Consider the following 20,723-nt stretch of genomic DNA (forward strand, 5'->3'; position numbering starts at 1 on the left):
GCCTCCTGCGCCACGCGTGCCCTCCCGCTCCCACCGAGGCACGTGGGGAAGGAATTCCCGCCAATCTCGCTCGTGTCGCGTCATTCCCGGTCCTAGGAATAGCTCTTCGCGCTGCACTGTGTTTGCCTCAGCGGTCTTTAAAACCCCTGTGCTTCAAGAAGCTATTCCTAGGACCGGGTATGATCCAACACTAGTGAAATCCGACCCCTGAGGGCTTACCTTGTGCTCCTTATAAAATGAGGTGTAGTTTTCAGGCCACAAATCTTCCTGCCTGGAGGAAACGGGCTTTTGTTGGAACAGAAATTTTTGTCAGCTGCCCACAGGTGCTGTTTGACAATATTAAAAAACACTGTACGTGAACACGTAATGGTGTTTTTTTTGACTTGGGATGTGCTTAGAAGTGTTTAGTGACCCAGTAGCCTGTTCACTAATGGAGCCGCACTCTGCAACTGGTGCCTGTTCCCTGTGCAGGGTGTGCACAACTGTGAGAAAACAGGAGTGCTGATTTCCTGTGGCAATTAATAATGCAAATATGCAAGAAACAGGGTCAGTGCATTTGCATAGTCTGTAGGCTGCAGAGTTGTATGGGTGGCTCTGTGTATTCTGGCTCTTGCATATCAAATCAGCAGTGGTCACACTTGAATGATAAAAGTATGGGAATTCTAATTGTTGAACTTCTAGCCTGATGTTCGTTTGAATTGCCTGGTTGGTTTTGTTCATCTTTCATGGGGCTGCTTCAGAGCATTAATTTGGAGTTAGAAGTGGCAATGTGAAATCTCGTGATGACCTTTCACACATAAATGTGTTTTCCCCTAACAAACGTTTCTAAAGAAAATCCGGCAGTTCCTCAGTTGGTGTTGGTGTGAATGAGTGGTTTAGGTCACTTAAATAATCACTGTTAAAGATATTAGCAAAAGTAGGAGTAACACAAATTTGTAGAAGAGCAACTTAACAAACTTGGGTGTCAAGGTCTCCCTGTTGTTTACTACAAGGATGAAACATCCTAAGGAAGCTCCAGTTAGAATTCATTTAGAATGATTTACACAGAGACCAAAGACTCAAAGGTGTAAGGGTTGACTCTGGTTGAGTCACAAGGTTCAGGGCAGATCCCCTTGCTTTCCAAGCTCCTAATGGAGCTTAGGTGTAGCTAAGTTCAGTCTTGATCTCCAACTTGATCGATGGTTTATATCTAAATGATTTAGCAGCAGTTAATCAATGACTAATTTAACATTTACAAAGTGTTTTTCCTTTCCTGTTAGTGAGTACAGTGGGTGAGAAATGATAGGAAATCCAGGTATGTGTTTCCTCCAGTACCTTAAAGTATCCATAAGCTGCTGTTACTCCTTTTTAGAATGGGGCATTTGCAAATGTTCTATTTTTCTTAAGATTGATGGAGGAATCACCACAGTACCCCCTGTCCACCAAGTGCTCAAAAACTTTAATTCTCTACTTGGTCCCTGACGTTTTTCAGGTGCTATCTCAACTTCTGCTTTGTATAGTGCTTGCTGCGCTGCTGCCACCACTTGCCCCACCTTTTCAAGGGAACTTCCTCTAATTAGAATATCACCTATAGATCTGTACAGTTTCACATTCTGAGGGAGTGAGACTGTCTGTGAAAGTTCAGCAAACATGGGATGAGCAATTGTGGGTGAATGTTTATACCCCTGTGGACGTCTGTTATAGGTATATTGTGAACCTTCCCAAGTAAAAGGAAGTTTCTTTTTATCCTCCTCCAAGGGGACCGACCATAAAGGACACATCTGTCACACCTGGCACTGCTGCCCACAGTGTGTGGCTCCTTGTAGCTGTTGAAATTGCAATATCGTGTACTGCAGCTCTTAGTGGGGCCATGTTGGCATTTAAGAGCTGATAATCAATTGCTAGATGCCACCTCCCATCCAGTTTTCAGACTGACCAAGTGGGTGAATTGTACAGTGGGTTCTGGAAATAATGTGCTGTTTTTCTAACTTTGCTGTTACCCCAGAATTTCCATTTCATGCCACAGCAGGCATCGGGCATTGCTGTACATTGGTAATCTTTGGATCAGGAGTGCCAGGACTGCACGAAGTACATGCACTGTACCCCAGGTTTAGGGGCAAGATTTGAACCAAAGGACCACACACTGCTGACCATCAGGCACCAGGCTTGGGTATTCAAAATATCCAAACCCAAAGTAGTTCCGTCATGATCTTTCGCTGCAAAGCAAGTAGACAACATTCACTTCTCGCCCAGAGCCTTAAATTAACTTTTGTGGTCTGGCTAATAACATTTGCTCCATTCACTGCAGTGGTTTTAACTCTGTGCTGTCCAAGTTGTACACCCAGCTTCTCAGCATCCTGTTGCATTAATATTGAAATTTGTGCTCCTGTATCTGTGTGGAATTTTATCAGTTGTTGAGGGCCAACAGGAATGAGAATGTATTTTGCTTTAGTGATGGGTCTGGGCTCATATTCAGAGGAATCTGAGGGAAACAAAGAATCAGTTTTCCTCAGTTTGCTGTCATCAGGATCATCCCGTATGTTCCCATCCCATTCTTCAGGGGATACAATTAATCTCCTAATCTGTACAATGTCAGGAGGATGGAGAGCCCACATAAACATAAATCTGATGTTTTCCTCCAACTTTTTTTTCTTGTTTTCTTCCTTTAACTGATTTTGCAGCTGCTCTGTTTTCAAAGACAGTATTAATTCAGTTGCCTTTAGGAGTTTTACTTCTTCCCTTAGTTATTGTACCCTTTTATTGTTATTCTTGCCATCTTGATAAGCAGCTTCTAACCAGCTACCTAGCATTTTGCAAATAATTCCTTTTCCATCCTTTATCTGGCCCCAGCCACCTTTAGCTGTCCTTTCGCAGCTGTACAATCATGCCAGTTAACACAGCCCCATTCTTCTGATAATTTGGAGCTTGGACTTATTCCATGCTTTCCTAAGTAATCTGTGCTTCTATTTGCCATCCAGTCAAATATGCCAATTTGTCACATACGAGTGGTTTAGGTTGCTTAAAGATTCACCGTCAAAGGTAGTAGCAAAAACAGGTGTCACCTGGATTTAACCTGAGCTCACAACTAAGCACCGTGCAGCCAACTCACTTGGCTTCGTTATTTACCATATTATTTACCTTGGCTTCATTAAATCACTAACACAAGATTGGAATAGACATGCCCAGCCATCAATTCTGCTTACTATTTCTTTAAAACAACTCTTGATCTCTGTTGCAAAATGGCAGGTGGGCAGCCTACATTATTTAGTGAAGGCTTGAGGTGGCTTTGTGTCTGTTTGCTTGGATTTTCCTGGCAGTCATAGGAAGAGGCTGTTCCAGAAGCTTGTTGTCCTGATTAAAAATATGTTCTCATTTCTAGCCTAAGCTTACTTGCAACTAGTTTATGCCCTTTAATTCTTAAGCTTTTCAGTCAAAAGGGTCTTTCTCCTCCTTCAGGTACACCTTCAGCATGTAACCACAGACGTCAAAGGTGTCTGTTTTAAACCTTTGCTTTCTTAAGTTGAGCACTTCAGGTACTTCTAACTTCTAGAGGAAAATAGGCTTTCTATTTCTGGAAAACAGTTAGTTTTTGTTATCTATTGGTCAGATGGCTTTAAATGTAAACAGTGTTCCAGTCTTCACTTATTCCATCTGCTTTTCTTCCTGTATTGGAAGTACCTTCTGTAATAAGTCTTCCTTTTAACTACCCCTTGTGAAAGGCCTGTAGTGTGCCTGCATTCTTGGCCCTCAGTTGTGCAGTATTCAGACTTTCTCTATGTTCATGATCACATTTACCTCGGTGTCACAGAAGATAGAGTACACTTCTTGTAGGCAGTACTCAGTAATTGGAAAAAAATAAATATGCTCAATCCTGAGACCAGAGGCCTTTGTTTTACTGTCCTGACTTTGGTGGCTTCCTGCTTTGTTTTTGTTCATCAGTTAATGAGACTATAATTCACACTTCTGAACAAGATTTGTGCAAGAACATGCTTATAGGTTTAATTGAAATCCTTGTCTAACTGGTTACAAACAAGTGCTATCCAAAGGAAGTTTGTGAGTAGGAAGCTTTAGTTACTTTTTTGTAAAAGTCTTAGATAAATGCTAATTATAAAATGACCTCAGAAACTTGAGAAGGAACAGACAGACCTGCTTTTAGCACTCCAGGTGGATTCATTGCTAATTGTGTGTTTTAATTGATGGCACAAATCTTATTGAGTAGGAAGTTACTCACTGTAGGGCTTCATCTACAGTGCCTAATCAGAAAGCCCCACACATTCTGTGTAATCTTCTGCTGCTTGGCTGATGCTAATGCCCTTTAAGTCGTTATTCCTGTTACATTTCTGGGGGTGTGTGGCAGCTAAAAATTGGCCCTTTTGGTTTTGCTAGAGTCAATCTTCTACTAGTGAACAATTATGCAACAGATTAAAACCCACCATTTTCTAGAGTCGGCTTGTATGCCATCTGTTGTCCTGTGGCTCAGCATGTACTTCTTCAGGCGCTGGCCTAGTGGAACCAAAATATGGGAACAACCTACGAGGTGCTCTGTAATGAGAAGTTTTGCTAAAACATGGGACTTGCTTAAGAAAGGATGTTGTCTGAAATCTGGTAGTCCTATCTGTCAGGGAGTAGCACGCTTGGTCCCAAAGTTATTTCATCTTTTCTAGACGTGCAAAGACTTACAGACTGGTGGCCTTGGGCATAGAAACTCAGCAGGTCAGGTTTGGCATTGGCAGTAGATGTGCAGTTCTGCCTAAAATGCTTTGTCTCCCACCCTTCATCTGTAAGATCTTATTATAACATTGTTTTTCATGCATGGGCCACCCCCAACATAAAACAATCCCCTAACCTTTGATGGCCACAAAATAGTTGACAAAGAATACACAAATAAGCTGATGGTACTTTCCAAAGGAATTGGGATTTTTTAGGGTTTTCAGTTATTCTGTGGACTGATGTCTGAGACATTGCAAACTACTAATGAGTGGCACTGGAATTGCATTTTTGTATTTTGGCACTGGAGCAGAGGGCAAAGAGGACCAGTTCTTCCAGAGTTGGCTGAATTAAGGTTTTCAACAGTTATCCTCTAAATTGCCTACTGGATAGAACAGCCAGAAGAGATCAAGTAGCCTTCCCTGGGGTCAGGCTTTTGTCCCATGGCAGCAGGGATTGGTAGCCAACTTTCAACAGATAAAGGTGCTATGCTCTGCTTCCCCTGCCCTGCCACATCCCCACCCCTTCCCTCCACAAAATAAAAAAAGAAAAGGAGGCATCAGTTTCAGTGTTGGGAAAAGGCTTTGCTTTTGTTTCTTCTGACTTTGCTTCTGATGCTTTGGCCATTGTTCCCAGTTTTGTCTAGAAATGTGCAAGTATTACATAATTAAGGTGTTTAGGGTAACATCTCCCCACCACTATTACTACTGCCATTTGCCAATTCAGAAGGACCCTGCTGTTCTATTTCTTTTGGGGCATGCTGTTGATGTAAAACAAACAGAAACCTCTGCTTGCGGAGGTTTTGTTCTTTGAATTTGTAAACCTTTTCTAAAAGCTTGTCTGCCTCACAGAGTCCTGTTCTCCTGCAGAAACCAGGGGTGTGCATCTTCTAGCTCTGGTGTAAAGTAGGTGCTGCAGGGAGGTCATGTAGCTCTGCTTGCAGCAAAACATGTAATGCAGGTGAGCTGTAGCAGATTACTTTGGGTGAAGTAGATTAAAGGGGGAAAGAGCTGCTTTTGGTCTTTGGTTTGTTCTTTTTCTGTGTGTGTCAGCATTCTGGGAATACAAATCTTTATATTCAGTTAATTCCTTCCTTTGTGTTTGTTTGGATCTTTCACAAAGCGGCAGAGAAGAAAAAAGTATTAAACCCCAGGAAAATCACAGGAACAGGCAGAGATAAAAACCTAGAATGTGTGGGATTTTTTATTTTGGAGCAGTGTTGTTTCTTTTTAGTCTTATGAAGTGGATTAGTTGAGAATATTCTAAATAACTTCTGTTTGGCCTACTTAGTTCCATTCATTTATTTATTCAGAAAAAAAAAAAAAAGAGAGAAAAGCTGCATTGGTAGCAGACGATACAAAGCCCAGCCTTCTGTGGAGCTCACTTATTTTAGCAGTTTTCCCGTGGAGGTGCTCTGGTGCCTGATATTACAAGTAAGCATACACTGCTGTGTTTCTCAGTGCAGACACTAATGATGAGTCTTTTCTTTGTCCACTCCAGTTGCATGAAATCAGCTTTTAATCACTTTGTGGACTGCATATTATGCCAAATTTCACTGAAAATGGCTGGCAAATTTAGTAGTTGATTGGAGACTCATCAACAGAGATATGTGCAGCAAGACTGTGTTTGTTGACAGAATCAAGCTAAATGATCTCTCTTTTCATCTCCTTATGATGAAGCAAATATAATTAACTGCCTAATTTGACATTTTATTGAGAAGCAATCTCATGGGAAGAAGAGATGCATGTTCATCTTTGTAGTTTGGGATTTTGAAAAACTTCAAGACCTGTTGACTGCTGCTGAGGTGGTTAAAATCTGAGTAGGGTCAGCAGACTGCCTGTCAGCAGTGACCTCTTTCCATGGCCAGCTCAGCCGGAGGCACACCTCTGCATCTTTAGCCATCTGTTCCAAAGGCACAGCTTTGCACTCTACATATGCACTTGTTTATTTTTTCCTGTATCTCTCCCAAACTTTGATCTGTTGGTAGTTCTCAGTCAAGCTTGACAGACAGGTGGAGGCCCCAAAGACAAGCACTTTCACCAAGTTTCATGAAAATTGGTGAACTGAGAATCCTGTGAAAGCTTCCTGAAGCTCATACTGAGGTGAAGACCTGTACCAGTAAAAGTAGATGTATGGTCAGATATCAGAGAATTGTGTGGAAGCCTGTCCTTACAAATACCACAGCCCAAGGAAGCTTCAGTAAGAGCTTATCTTAAACAATGTGGCACAAGGTTCTGGCAGACTGGACTTCGTAGACTTAGAGCTGGCAGAAGTACTCCTTACAGCTGCTCTATGGAATTAAATGGATCTCAGCAGCTGAGGGAGGGCTGCTTGCTTTCATGTTTTTGTAGTTTTTGCTGTGGATTAACAGGTAGGGTTTGTGTATTGTCTCAGGTTCTCCTGACAAGTCTTGGGCTAAGTAATGCAACCGAGGTGCAGCTTTGAGTCAGTAAGAATTCAAAAGCAAGGCAGGTAGTGGTAGTGTGACCTTTGGACTGGAAGCCTTCCTCTCCTTCTCCTTCCTCTCCTTCTCCAAAACCTTTAGTCCGTAACACTTTTCAGGTTTATCATGGAATGTGATATGTAGCTTTTTTCTTTTTTTTCACCCCCTTCACAAACGACAAGATTTACAGTTTTTTCTTGTCTTTGAAATCAGAAAATTTAAAGACTTAATTATCTTGCACAAGCAGTTCCAGGTAAGAGTGAGCGATATGATATGATATGATCTGATATAATATGATATTACATGGTGTATATTTTTCAAGCCTATTACCAACACTTAAAATTTTCACCTAAAAGTGCACAAAAATAGAATGTCAGATAAATAGCTTTGGTCCTCAGTGGCAAGTATCGATTGCTTGTCTAAATTGTCACTATTGTCTTTGAGGTCAGCAATGTTTTCTCTTAAATTAGGCTGCATCAGAGAGTATTTATGCACATATCAGAATTATGCACATAAGAATTATCTTTATAAATTAATAGTAGCCTTAGTATTTTTTCCCTGTACCTCTCACTTTATCTCCCTTTTTTTTTTAATAGTGCGAGTTCAGAGAGACACATATGAATCTATTTTCCTGAAATTTTAGCATTATTCCTACTTTTCCAATGGAAGTAGAATTCTTTACTAGCAAGCAAAAAAAATGTTTTTGTCAAAGTCAGCTTTCTTTTTTTTTCATTTTCAGTGGTTTTAAAAGTAAAATGACATAACTCTTGGGACAGAGAAGACAATCTTCTGAATATAGAACACTGTCATGGTGTTCTAAAAGCAATAGGATATTAATTCTGAAGCATCTGTTACATTAACATTGTTCCCATGTGGATGGTTCATAAGGAAAAGCTTCACTCATTTTAAAATATAAACTAATTAAAAGTATGTATATTTGATTTGAGTATCTTATTTTTAGTTGGGTTTTTTAAAATTAATTCAAGCTAACTTATGCTATTCTGAGTCGAGTCGCCCCATAGATTTGTGCCCTTAATTTTATTTTTCTTTAATTTTGATTGAATGAAATGGTTCTGCTTCTAATTAAAAGTGATATTTTAAAAAAGAAGTCTGTGTAAGCAGTACCTCATCTGCGGTCTACAAGCATATTAGACCTATGAAGTTTATACTGAAAGGCTTGGAGTTATGGCCGAAGAATAAACTAAAGATGGAAGAAGAACAAGGGAAAAAAAGGGAAGTGGAAGAAGGAATTATGTAACTACACAGGAATTTGCTATAGTGTTGTAGTCTTATAAACATATGTCTGTCTCATGTATCTCTGGTGTCTTGGAGAGCTGGTGATTCTTGGCTATCTAATGACCTATGAGGGCATATAGAGCCTCTGGATAAATGGTGTTTACCAGCGTAAAGGAAAACGAAATTGGTATTTCGATTGAACAGTGTGTTTGACTTACAAGTTTCTTCACATGTTATATAGGGCACTGGGTTTGCTGCTCTGTAGCAAACAAATCATATTCCTAAACCTCACCACCAATTCAGTTGTGGTTGTTGTAAGAGTGCAACAGTTGATTTCAGTGGAAAAATGAGGAATGGAACTATTGGCTCATTGCTTGGGGTTTTAAGTCGTTGTGAGCCTAAACTGATAGAAACTTCTCTTAGTAGATTAATGTTCAGTTTAAGTCATTGATAATCTTGTAGCTGTTTTCAGTACAGATTTATTTAAATAATGGTGGAACGTAACCTTCTTATAGAAAATCAGTGTTTGCATGCTTAGAACTAAAATATTTAGTGGGAAATAGACTGGGAAAGGTTTTCTTGTGGAAACATCTCTCTGTAGTTTTTCTGCTCTTGCCTTGTTCTGAGAATCAATTCCAATTTTATTTGGCTTTGGGAGTCAGGGGTATTTTCAGTAGCCCTAAAGAACAGCAACAACAAAAAAGTTCTGAAATCTTGATGTTGATCAGCACGGAACAGAGGCAGGCCAAGGCCTCTCCCCTGCATGCTGAACACTGACAGTGGGATATAAGGCTGGATGGATGTCTGGTGGGATTTGGCACAGCAGTTTTTGTGGCAGATGCTGTGAGGTCCTAGGTTAGTGAGCAGTGTAAAAGAACCATCTATTCAGCTTCAAAGTGGAGAAAGGGGATGCTGGTATGGAAGGTAGAGTCTGGATAATAATTCAGCTTTTCTTGTGGGAGTTCACAATACAGACTTGGCAGTGTTTTTGGTCTCTTAATTAGATTCTAAAAAATCTTGTCTATGCTATATGCAGTAGTTTAAAGTGCACTCACACTTAATTTGTTTTCTTTATCTTCAGCCCAATGAAAAAACCAGTGAGATAAAAAGGAAGCAATCCTTTGCTAAAACTAAATGTAAATCTGTCTTAATTCTAGGATGTCTGATAGATTAAACTAAGCAAATTCACTTTAGCTACTTGCCTGACTGTTTACAGGCTCTAAATCAGAGCTTCTCAGGTCTCTTATCTGGTCATAATCCTGCTTGAAATCAAATCCAGGTTTCATGATCTCTAAATTAAAACAGCACAAGCTAAATCCTGGATTACAAGTATTGGCAATGGCATCCAGCTTTGAATAAAGCCGGAGCATTCCCCTGTGTAGAGATGTAACACCCTGTGTGAAGGCAGAGTAGTGTTCAAAACCACTTCAAAACTTTCTAACTTCAAAAGGTTAGAAACAATAGGCCTTCAGATCCCATGCTGGAATGGTGGGGCAGAAAGGTGGTCCAGCAGCTTTAGAAAGAAGGGGGAAAACGGGTATGTTAGTGAAGGTTTTGGCATATTGAAAATGTTTCTCTGATCCCAAACCAAGAATGCAAACGTAAGTCTGCTGCTTGCTTTTAGTGTTTTATTCTCTTGCTTTTGAGATGTCCTTTAATCACAGAATTCCAGAATGGTTTGGGTTGAAGGGACCTTAAAGATCACCTAATTCCAACTCTCCTGCCATGGGCAGGGACAACTCCCACCAGACCAGGTTTCTCAAAGCCCCATCCTATCTGACCTTGAACACTTCCTGGGTCGAGTCAGCCACAACTTCTCTGGGCAACCTTTGCCAGTGTTTCACCACCCTCTGAGTAAAGAATTTCTTCCCAACATCCAATCTCAGTCTTCCCTATTTTAGTTTAAAACCTTTTCCCCTTGTCCTATCACTATCTGCATTGTAAAAAGTTGCTTCCCCTCCTTTTTGTAAGCCCCCTTTAAGTACTGGAAGGCTGGAATTTTAATTAATGCTGCAACTCAGGCTTGTGGTAATAAGTGCATAAAGTAAATATTTGTCACTTTCTACTTTTAGGTCCACTGTCCTTCTTTCCTCAGTGGAAGCTGAAACATTATGATGTTATTGTAGGAGTTTTGTCAGCTCGACACAATCATGAACTACGCAGTGTTATAAGGAACACTTGGTTCAAGCACCTGAAACAACATCCTGCCCTGAACCAACGGTAACCTCTGCTGCTCTGTAATTTGGGCCTGGGGGCAGGGGGTGAGGACTGTAATGCTGAAATATCTTGATTTAATAATTTTTCTTTTAAAGTATTTCCTAGTTTATTTTTTTCTTTGTTTTTGATCATCTTGTACTCTGATAGATTTTTTTAAGTCTGTTTAACAGTATATAAGAATACTTCTTGGGCTGTAACTACCTTTTATACACTGCTGTTTGCTTTTGCAATTACTTGCCACTGTTCATTAGTGACGTATAAGCCTTTCTCTTTTTTGTGTTGCAATGTATGGTATGCAACTTGAAATGCTCTCTAATCCAGGATACTTGAAAACAGGCAGGATTGCATTTGGTAAGAGAACCGTGAAAACTCTTGCAACAGCCTCAACTGTAAAGTTCAGGTTTATTTCCCGCTGAACCAGGTGCACCAAACTGCTGCAGTGTGGGTGGCCCTTCCTCATTGCTTGCATTGTCTGTGTACAGACAGGTCTGTTTTTGCTGAGAAGCTCTGCTGCAGTTCATCCCTGGAAACGCTGCCATCCTCACACCTTGGTACCTGCCTTGCACTGAAAGCATTTTGCTGTTCACAGATTTGGTGTCAGCATGCAGCCTAGAGTGCAGCATAGCCACTTCAGTCATCTACAGTTGTGACCTTTCATAGCTTATATGGAGTTCTGGGAGGACATTTAGCTGCTAGGTGAAAAGATAGGTTAAGGTGGATCCCTGCTCCTTGTAATACTGGATGTCTCCCAGCTATGGAATAACCATGATTGGAGCTGCAGAGGAACCTCTTGTTTTGCTACAACCCAAAGTTGAAATATTTAATTGTAACAGATAGCCTGGAGTCCTTGTTCCTCCTTTGATGCTATGTGTCTTTTTTTCTTACTATTTTGTCATTGACATTTGAATGCATAGTATTTAAACAATCTTGAATTAAGTAACAAACCCAGGCCAGGAAAGGCAGGTCTTTGGGATCCTTCAGTGTTGCCATAGGTCTTTTTTCTGTTTAGTATGCTGGCTGTCTTGTATCTCATTTCTAGCTGCCAATCTTCCTTCGACCTCATAATGAGATGGAAAATGTTAATGTGGCTTTGGAATTGAGCTCCTATGAGGGGATTCACATGGTTGCTCTGCATACAGACTGTCATTGCTTATTTTTAAGGGGTTCAAAATCTTAACCCTGTGAAAGACAGGCCATGATGATAAAATTAAGTTTATTGAAGAGGGAGGGAGGAGGGAAGAGAACTGGTGTTAATAAAACCAAATTATTTTAGTGTCCTTGTGAAGTTTATAATAGGTGCGCATGGTTGTGCTGTGCCAGTGAAGGACAGAGAAGACCCCTACTCCTGCAAACTTCTGAACATCAGTAACCCAGGTATAGAAGTCATCTTTTAAAAATTCTAGTCATCTTTTCTGAAAGTAGTTTGGGGAGTTTAATTGAGACAGCCAGTCTTGAAAACAAATGCCTCCTAGAACTTGTTGGATAACGTTCCTGTAAGTACCATGTGCAGGCAAGGAAGGGAGAGATATTTGGGCATGTGAAGAGGAGGCCATTGGCTTCTAATGGATTTGCATTTTCCTTGTGTCAGACAGTCTCTCCCATATAACATACATTTTTACTTGATCTGTGTGTTAAATGAAATTGGAGAGAGAGAATGACCTGGCATAGGTCATTGGCAAATGTGAAGAAAGTGGCAAGGTGACAGAGTCTTGTCAGGTGGACTTCTCTGGTGACAAAGTGAATTCTCTAAGCAAGTCTGGCTGATAGGTTTTTCAGATTCTGCTTTAGAGAGAAAACAATTAAGAAATGTTAAGTGGGTGAAAAAATTAAGTGCCATACAAAAATTCCTAACTAAAATGGTAAATTTTTCCTGTCACCTTTGGTTTTTATTTCATTTTTGTTCTTTAATGCGAGTTAACTAAGGACTGCTGGGCACCTGAGCCATGATTCAACACAAAATGTAACTTCTGTTGCTTTCTTTCTGAATGGCAACATCCCCTGTTCCCAAGTATAAATGGTACCTCAGGGTTTAGGTAGGCGATAACTCCAAAATGCAGGCAGCTGAATTAAGTGGAGCTGTATGCCATTTTGGTACATGAATAATTATTTTATTATGCTAATATACAGGTATTCATGCAGTCAAATAGCATTTTTGTCTTCCTGCTGTGGATTTATTGTGTTTCTAGTCTTTTCCCTGTGGATATGTAGGCATTGAGTTGCAATTGCTATTAGCCTGCAGATTGCTGTATCATTGAAATTTTTCCTGCTGCAGTCTGCAGCCCATTGTATTTTCTTTTACTCCAGTGTTTGATTATCTTTGTGCTCTTGTGAGCCATCCTAATTAACCAGAATGCTTTGCATGTATGCAGAGTGTTTTGTGTGTATCCAGTTCAGGAACTATGAACTTTTCTCACCTTACCTCTGTCCTTTCCTTTTCATACAGTTTTGAATCAGGAAATTGAAGCATTCAGTCTCCCTGAGGACATACCTTCTGTGCTGTCTGAAGACAGAATCGTCAGTGTGAACTTCCGTGTACTTTACCCCATTGTCATTACCAGTCTTGGGGTATTTTATGAGGCCGATGGGGTGGGATTCCAGAGGAACATCACTGTAAAACTGTACCAGGCAGAACATGAGGTAGAGTATTGTAGTTATCTTTTGAAAGCATGTTGTCTCGTTTTTGTGGATTAAGTTCTTACAGAAAGTTACATGCTGTGTTGGTGAGTTAGAAGAGAAGTATTTAACTGACAAGCATAAGAATTACATTTTTCTTCTGTTGCATTTTAAATTGTCGTATATGTACACACACACACGCATCCTGGATGAGGAAAAGATGAAATTTACAAAGTGCTATGAGTTAATCTAGATGCTGTTACGAAAGAGCACTTACATCTAATTCCAATGCACAATTTTTTGTTCGTATTTGAGGTTCTGAATATTGATAGGAAGGAAAAATATAAGGAATAAAGAATAAACTGTCGAATATATTTAAAACATGTGTACAGAAACATACATTTGGTGTCTTCAAGCAGAGATGCAGGACAGCTGTAATTTTTTCTTGTCTGTCTTCTGCCAAGACATTTTAAGGTTTCTAGAGACTGGTATTATTTACTGGTAATAATCAGACTTCACTGATAATTTCTCCAGTCCCAAGCTGTTATGGGTTTGATAGAATAGCTTTGTGCTTTGGAGGGAAAAAAAATTTTGAGCATGATTGTTGCATTTGATATATTGCATTTATCTCAACCAATAACTTGATAGGCCAGTTTCAAAACTTCTGCCTATGCTATAGTTGAAAGAATTGTATATATGACTTTCATGATGAACTTCCAAAGAGTCTGGTTTACAATAGCCATAATAAAAATAAAGTTATACTGTAATCAAGTTTATGTTTTCTAAATGGTAGAATTCCTACATGTTCAATGTCTAATAATTTTATCTGCATTAACTTTTTACTTCCAGTGAAGGAGAAAAATTAGTATCATAAGAGAGCTTGGAGACTGTTTTCTAAAGATTGGAATTTGGCAATGCAGCATCTTTTTGTAATTTGTTATTATCTAAGAGCCCTTTGATGGCATATGTAGTACAGTAGCACCTCTAATGTGTGTTTTGGTTTTTTTAATTTTGATTTTTTTCTCTGTTGTTCTCAGGAAGCAATCTTCAGTGCTCGCTTTAGTCCACCAAGCTGTGGAGTGCAGGTGAACAGATTGTGGTACAAGCCAGTAGAGCAGTTTATTTTGCCAGAGGTATGTGCAGCGTCAGAACTGCCAGCAGTTCTTTTAAGTCATCTGGACAGACTGACTGATAAAACTGGCCTTTGCTTGAGGCAGAAAAGGGCAAGTGAAAACCTCTAGAATGTTAGTTCACAGAATGGGTAGGTAGTTGCAGGGCTGTGCTGAAATCCACTATTTATTTCAAAGCATCTTATTATCATGAGTAGTTATAAAGCAAAAGCCTGGAAAATACAAATTGATAAAAAATTACATTGTCAAATAGTAGCAACTGCAGAAAACCTTTCTGTTTCTGATTGAAAACTGTACCTGCTTCCTTTCTGTGGGAGAGTTTACCAGTAAATGGGATGCTTCTTTCTCCCTTTTCTGCTTTATCAGACATTATCAGCAAGATAGGGAGGGGAGGATGGCACAGGTTTCTAGGGAACAGCTGGAAAAGAGGTTTCTACATCTGATGTCTTGGACATAACATCAAGATATCGTATATTACATTTGCAATGACAGTGTTATTTGGTTTTGATATAGGGATGTCAAACCTACTTGTGACTGCCTAGGAGGGAACGCAAAAAGATTAAACACAAAAAGAACAGAATATCATAGGAAAATACCCTGATGTTGTTACAGTGAAGGTTTAATGAATACAGTCTGACTCAGAAGGAGAATCCTAGTTAGCAGACCCTCCCAGGTACAAGGAATTGTTCTCAGTGGAGCAGTGATCTCTCACTAGATATATCAGCTACCATTTTAGACAGTTTCCCTTCATTTAAATATTTTCCTGGACTCTTGCTGCTATTTCTGTAAGTTGTCTTTAGGTCTGGGTTGTTTTATTATTCAAGAAATTGTGTTATGAAAGAATGAAGCAAGAGAAGACTGAAGAGGGAAGAGAGGACAATTTGGGCCAGTTTATTCCCTGATTTATTCCCCTGGCTCTATAATAATGAATGCATTTGGAAACCTGTTCATTTTAAGGGGAATCTGCAGCTGGCTGATTGGTTTATCATCTTAGACAGTGTTTACTGAATACTGTACAAGTTGGTATGCTGGCAGGAGACCTTCCAGGTGAGCAGACCACTTGCAGTATTTTGTGCATATGTTTTGACAATCTAATTTCATACTAAAATGATTAGGGGTTTATTTTACATTTTTTAAAAGAGTATTGGTTACCCAGTAATTTGGTCGTCTATCATGTGAGCCTTTTCCCTGTAAGACTTTGTTTCGAGATGCTAAAATTCTAGGCAGTTGTAATTTTGCTATAAATGGTTGCAGTTTTCCTGAGAGGCAGATGGGGAGTGTTTCCTTGAGAGAGAGGATATTAGTATTCATATATTTCTTTGTGTGGGCTTCCTTAATCTGATATGTGTCATGTGTCGAATGCTTACAGGGTAACACGATGTTTCTAATGTAGATTAATAGGGCTTATGCACAGCATGTAATTTCCTGTGATGCTCAGGATGCTGAAGCATACACGATGATTCAGAAGAGATGGCAATGCCCACGTGTTCCTGTCTACTTGTCTGAGAGCACTAAATTTAGTGAACTATTAAATTGTCATAGGATGGTTTCTGAGACAGCATCTATTCTCTGTCTTTCCACCTTGAAGAAGTAATGGATTGTACAGACTGCTGAAGAGCTTCATTCGTCTTCCAGCTGAAGTGCTGCTCTTTCTGCTTGTCTTGGGGAAAGGAAAGGAAATGCAGCGTTAGAATAAGCATCTGGCAGGCCAGATTGTGAGAGACAGAATCGATCATTCAGCTTTGGAACGACTGAAGGCTCTGAACAGCAGAAACGCTAGCAGATAACAAAAAAACACAAGGGGCCCTTACAGACAAGTCTTAGCAATGCACTTATTTTGTCAAAAAGCCATGGGCCCCTTGCATGGAGATGGGACTCTACTGCACGTACTCTGTATTACTAATGGGGAGTAGTTAGAGGAACAAAAAGCACAGCACTGTTGAACATTAGGGAAGGAGTTTGGCAGGGCTGCATTATGTCAGTACACCTGTTCGGTATTCACTGTAAATGCCACTGCACTCTGGCAGCAACAAGGCTGGAATTTAAATGGGGAAAAACAGATGATGTAGTCTCAGGTGTGCCACTAATGTTCTTGCTTTAAGCATTTTCAGACCTCAGCTTTCATTAAGTGACTTGGAGTAAGAATAGCTGAAGGCTAAAGTCATTAGAAAATTTGCTTACAAGTCTTTCAACCTGGAAAATAATGATAGTTTGCAGTTTTAGGACACCTTACACTGAGGTTCACTGGTAATAACTGATTAAGACTCTTGGTACGTTTAAAGTCAGTAATAGTGGTGAGAATTTTAATGTTTCTGCTTGCTGAGGCATGAAAGGACTTTCTTGCTCCTAAAGGACTCTTCTACTCACTAAACAACTTACCAAAGGTTGTGTCTGTAAACAGGGCACTGAAGTGTGATTAGAGCCCAGTCCCTACAGCAAAAACATTGGAATGGGAGATGACAGTCACTGTAAACAGAGAAATTGAGCCACTAAAAAAAGTCTTAATAATGGCCCATTTGTTTTGATAACTGAGAAATAATTAAACAAACAACAGAAAGCTGAGTATGAGTCAGCAGTGCCCTGGCAGCCAGGAGGGCCAGCCATGATGCTGCATCAGGCTCAGCATCGCCAGCCAGGCAAGGGAGGGGATTGTCCCGCTCTGCTCTGCACTGGGACGGCCTCACCTCGAGTGCTGGGGACAGTTTTGGGTGCCACAATAAAAGAAAGACATTAAACTGTTAGAAGGAATCCCAAGGAGGGCACTGAAGATGGTGAAGGCCCTTGAGGGGAAGCCGTATGAGGAGCAGCTGAGGTCACTTGTTCTGTTCAGCCTGGAGGAGACTGAGGGGAGGCCTCATTGCAGTTTCAGCTTCCTCATGAGGGGAAGGGCAGGCACTGATCTCTTCTCTCTGGTGACCAGTGACAGGACCCGAGGGAATGGCCTGAAGCTGTGTCAGGGGAGGTTTAGGTTGGATATCAGGAAAAGGTTCTTCACCCAAAGGGTGGTTGGGCACTGGAACAGGCTTCCCAGGGAAGTGGTCACAGCACCAAGCCAAGAGCTCAAGAAGAATTTGGACAATGCTCTCAGGCACATGGTGGGATTTGGGAATGGTGCTGTGCAGTGCCAGGGGTTGGACAGGATGATCCTAATGGGCCCCTTCTAATACAGCTTATTCTATGATTCTGTGAAACAAGGGGAAGGTATTGAGCATGGGAGTCAGGCTTGAATAAACACTGGCTAGCTCCATTATTAGATTATAAAGCTGGCGTTTTAAATAATAGATGAGAGACTTCTGAAATACACACACAGCTGTCATTAAATACTGAGACTGCTGCAGATGTTCAGAACTACTTCTAGAGGAAAGCAAAAATTAAGCTGAACTCTAATCTAGACTTTATAGTGTTTCAGTAACTGGAGAATTTTTGGAGAAGGTTTCTAGTGTACAAGGAAGCTAAAATGGGGAAGAGATGAGAGGTTGGTATAAGTGAACAGACTTCCTACAGCAACAGGGATGCATCTACAAACAAGTTGTTTTTCTGTTCCAACGCCCACGCTAACAACCAGTGTGTTTCCTATGAAACTGGGAGAGACAAAATGGAATGTGCTTATCTAGGAGTCAGGATTATAACAACCCTACTCTGTCATAAGGGAGAAACTGCTTTAAAAATTTTTAAAAATAAAATTCTACCAATATGCTTACCTGTACAACTGTTCCTTTGCATGTTCTCAGGGGTCTTCAGTTTAAAGTTGAGACGAAGTACTTTTAAATGCAGGAATTTACACACACACACACACACACACACATACATATATGTAAAACATGGAGTGGCATAGCCTAATTGAACAGTTAAACCAGAAAATTTTAAAATTATTCACTTGTCTTTTTCTTCCTTATCAGCCAAGATGTGAGGTCAGAATTCTGTGACTCCTACAGTAGCTTGTGACACCTTTACTGGGATAAAGGTGGCCATATTTTCCTTTGAGTTTTGCTGGTGTCAGGATTGACTCTCTGATCTCTCTTTGGCAGATAACTATAAAAGCTGAGCTTGTTTTCAAATCTGTTTTAACGTATTCTCTTTGTAGTGCAGGATTTTTTATTTGGTTTTTTAAAATTCACTTCAGGTCACCTTTAAATGATATTTTGATGATTTCAGAAAGCCAAAGCCTTTTATACTAGGCTTCTGTTAAAAGTTTAATATATTCATGATTAGTCTTAAAAGCGTCATTATGTGTTACTGAGTTTCACAGATGTGTTTCTTTTATGTGTAACTTATTTTTATTGAAGTGTAAGTAAAACATTTATGTTGTGCACTCAAGCTAAATCTTGTGTGAAGTTGACTATTTTAAAATAATTTTTAAAAGCCCAAACTGTTTGACTTTCATTATTTGAAGTCTTTGTATACCTGCATAACAGTGTTTTGCTCTCTTACCAGAGTTTTGAAGGTACCATTGTGTGGGAGAGCCAGGATCTTCAGGGCCTGGTTTCAAGAAACCTTCATAAAGTGATGGTGAATGATGGAGGAGGTGTTTTCAGAGTCATTACAGTGAGTCCCCTCACCTTCCTTTCCACCATGTTTCTGTTTTTCCTATAAATGTTGAGAATTTAGCATTTTACTTTCCTCTGTTTCTCTCTGTAAATCATGAATTCAGTTGGGCTTTTCCTTTTGTCTCAGAAGAGAAGTTTTGCTTTGCCTTCTAGCAAAAAAATTATGCTTGTAAGTGGTATTTTATTTTGAGGGGAGTAAAGCTCTCATTGTTTTTGTCAGATGTGAAGCCAAATGAGGGTCAAAAATCCTGTGCTAAAATCCCAACTGATGGGATTAAGTCTGGTTATTTGCTTTTTTGGTAATGTGTCTCTTTTCATGTCAAATTGTTGCTTGCCTAAACATACTGTGTTGTCATAATTTAGCCAGAATAAGTTTACATTTTGCTGTCAACTTTGAAACTAGTTTTCTGAAAGTTTCAGTGGTACTGCTAGTTTTGGGTGAAACTTAAAAAAATACCACAAAGCGGTAGTTAAAAACCTTAGTTTTAGTGTTTCATGGCACATTGTGTGGTTCTTGGGGTGGTCCTGTGCAGGACCAGGAGTTGGACTTCAGTAATTGTGGTGGGTCCCTTCCAACTCAGGATGTTCTATGATGCTTTGATTATGCAGGTGCCTAAACCAGCAGAGCTTTAAATTAATTTCATTGTTAATTGCTAGAAAACTTCACACCTTAAAATCATAGGGAAAACACATCAGTAATGAGAGATGAATTAATCTGTTACTTCCTATTAATCTGTTCCTAACAGGCAGGGGAAGGGTCACTGCCACATGAACTCACAGAAGGTGTGGAGGGAATAGCAGGTGGTTTTATCTACACTATTCAAGGTAAGTCCACAAAACATAGCATGACATTTGATGTTATGGCAAAACAGGTAATTTAAATTATATTTCTGAGTATAATTTGTGCTGTCTCCATGAACTTACTCATCCTAGGTTTTCTTTTAGTAGAAGCAATTTCTTCCTGGCTTTTCTATGCCTAAAGTCAATGTCCTGATGTGGTTTCTTTTGCTTGCTGTTTGTGAGCCACTCCAGTTGACTTGCCTCCCTTAGTCTTTTTATCTAGACTCTCCTCTTGGTTTTTTTGTTACCCAAAATCAAGTTTTAAAGAGTCATACAATGAAATCTTTCCCTGATATTTTTCATTTTTTCCAGTTCTGCTGCAGTTAGAGGTACTATATCACCATGTTTATTATGGACAGTTTCCATCCCTCTTGTTGCTCTTTTACACCTATTTCAGCAGAATGTTGAGAGATTTTATAGGACCCCTTTCCAGTTTCTAAGATTTTGGTGCTGGAGTTGATGTGTTCTTACTGGTCCATTATAGCCAACATAAGCAGTGACTTTGAGTGTTATTCCTCTGTTTTTGTAGTTAGGCCTGGTAGATATAATTGGGCAGTCCTGTTGTCTTGTCATTTGTGTAGGAGCCTGAATTGAGGTGTGTGCTAAAGCCCTTCCATCTTGTTTGTCAAACTCTTCTTCAGTACCACAAACTACCTCCTTATCTGCAATATATTTTTTGCTTTTACCTGCAGTTATATGATGTGGCTCAGCAGGGACCATCTGTGCTACATCAAAGCAATGCCTATTTGATTATATTTAGCATAGGATTGTTTGTTTGTTTCTGTGTTTACTTTTTTATGCTAGATGCATATGCTTAGAAGTAATTGACAGTAGGCTTTTTACTCTACAGATAAGAGTAATAGTGAAGTCCCAGACTGCTCTTTATATTAAGGAGCCTTAAAAAGTTGAATTCTTTTATTACTGAAAAGGAAGAGAATACTTTTTTACTTTAAACTTTTAGTGTCAGACCTTATACAAAAATATATTTCTTTGTTGTTCTGCAACTTTTAC

At 39.7% G+C, this 20,723-nt stretch overlaps 1 protein-coding gene across 1 annotated transcript in view; it reads left to right on the forward strand.

Moving 5' to 3' along the window:
* The window catches only part of B3GALNT2 (beta-1,3-N-acetylgalactosaminyltransferase 2), a 43,403-nt gene that overhangs the window by 14,821 nt on the left and 7,859 nt on the right, over positions 1-20,723 (forward strand). The window contains exons 3-9 of the mRNA XM_017745213.1: positions 7,155-7,158; positions 10,438-10,585; positions 11,856-11,956; positions 13,026-13,219; positions 14,233-14,328; positions 18,760-18,870; positions 19,619-19,697. Of these exons, the coding sequence (XP_017600702.1) occupies positions 7,155-7,158; positions 10,438-10,585; positions 11,856-11,956; positions 13,026-13,219; positions 14,233-14,328; positions 18,760-18,870; positions 19,619-19,697 (733 nt within the window). The remainder of the gene's footprint in view (positions 1-7,154; positions 7,159-10,437; positions 10,586-11,855; positions 11,957-13,025; positions 13,220-14,232; positions 14,329-18,759; positions 18,871-19,618; positions 19,698-20,723) is intronic.

This window comes from Corvus brachyrhynchos, unplaced genomic scaffold (genome assembly GCF_000691975.1).
Source record: "Corvus brachyrhynchos isolate BGI_N302 unplaced genomic scaffold, ASM69197v1 scaffold70, whole genome shotgun sequence".
In the NCBI taxonomy this organism is placed as follows: Eukaryota; Metazoa; Chordata; class Aves; order Passeriformes; family Corvidae; genus Corvus; species Corvus brachyrhynchos.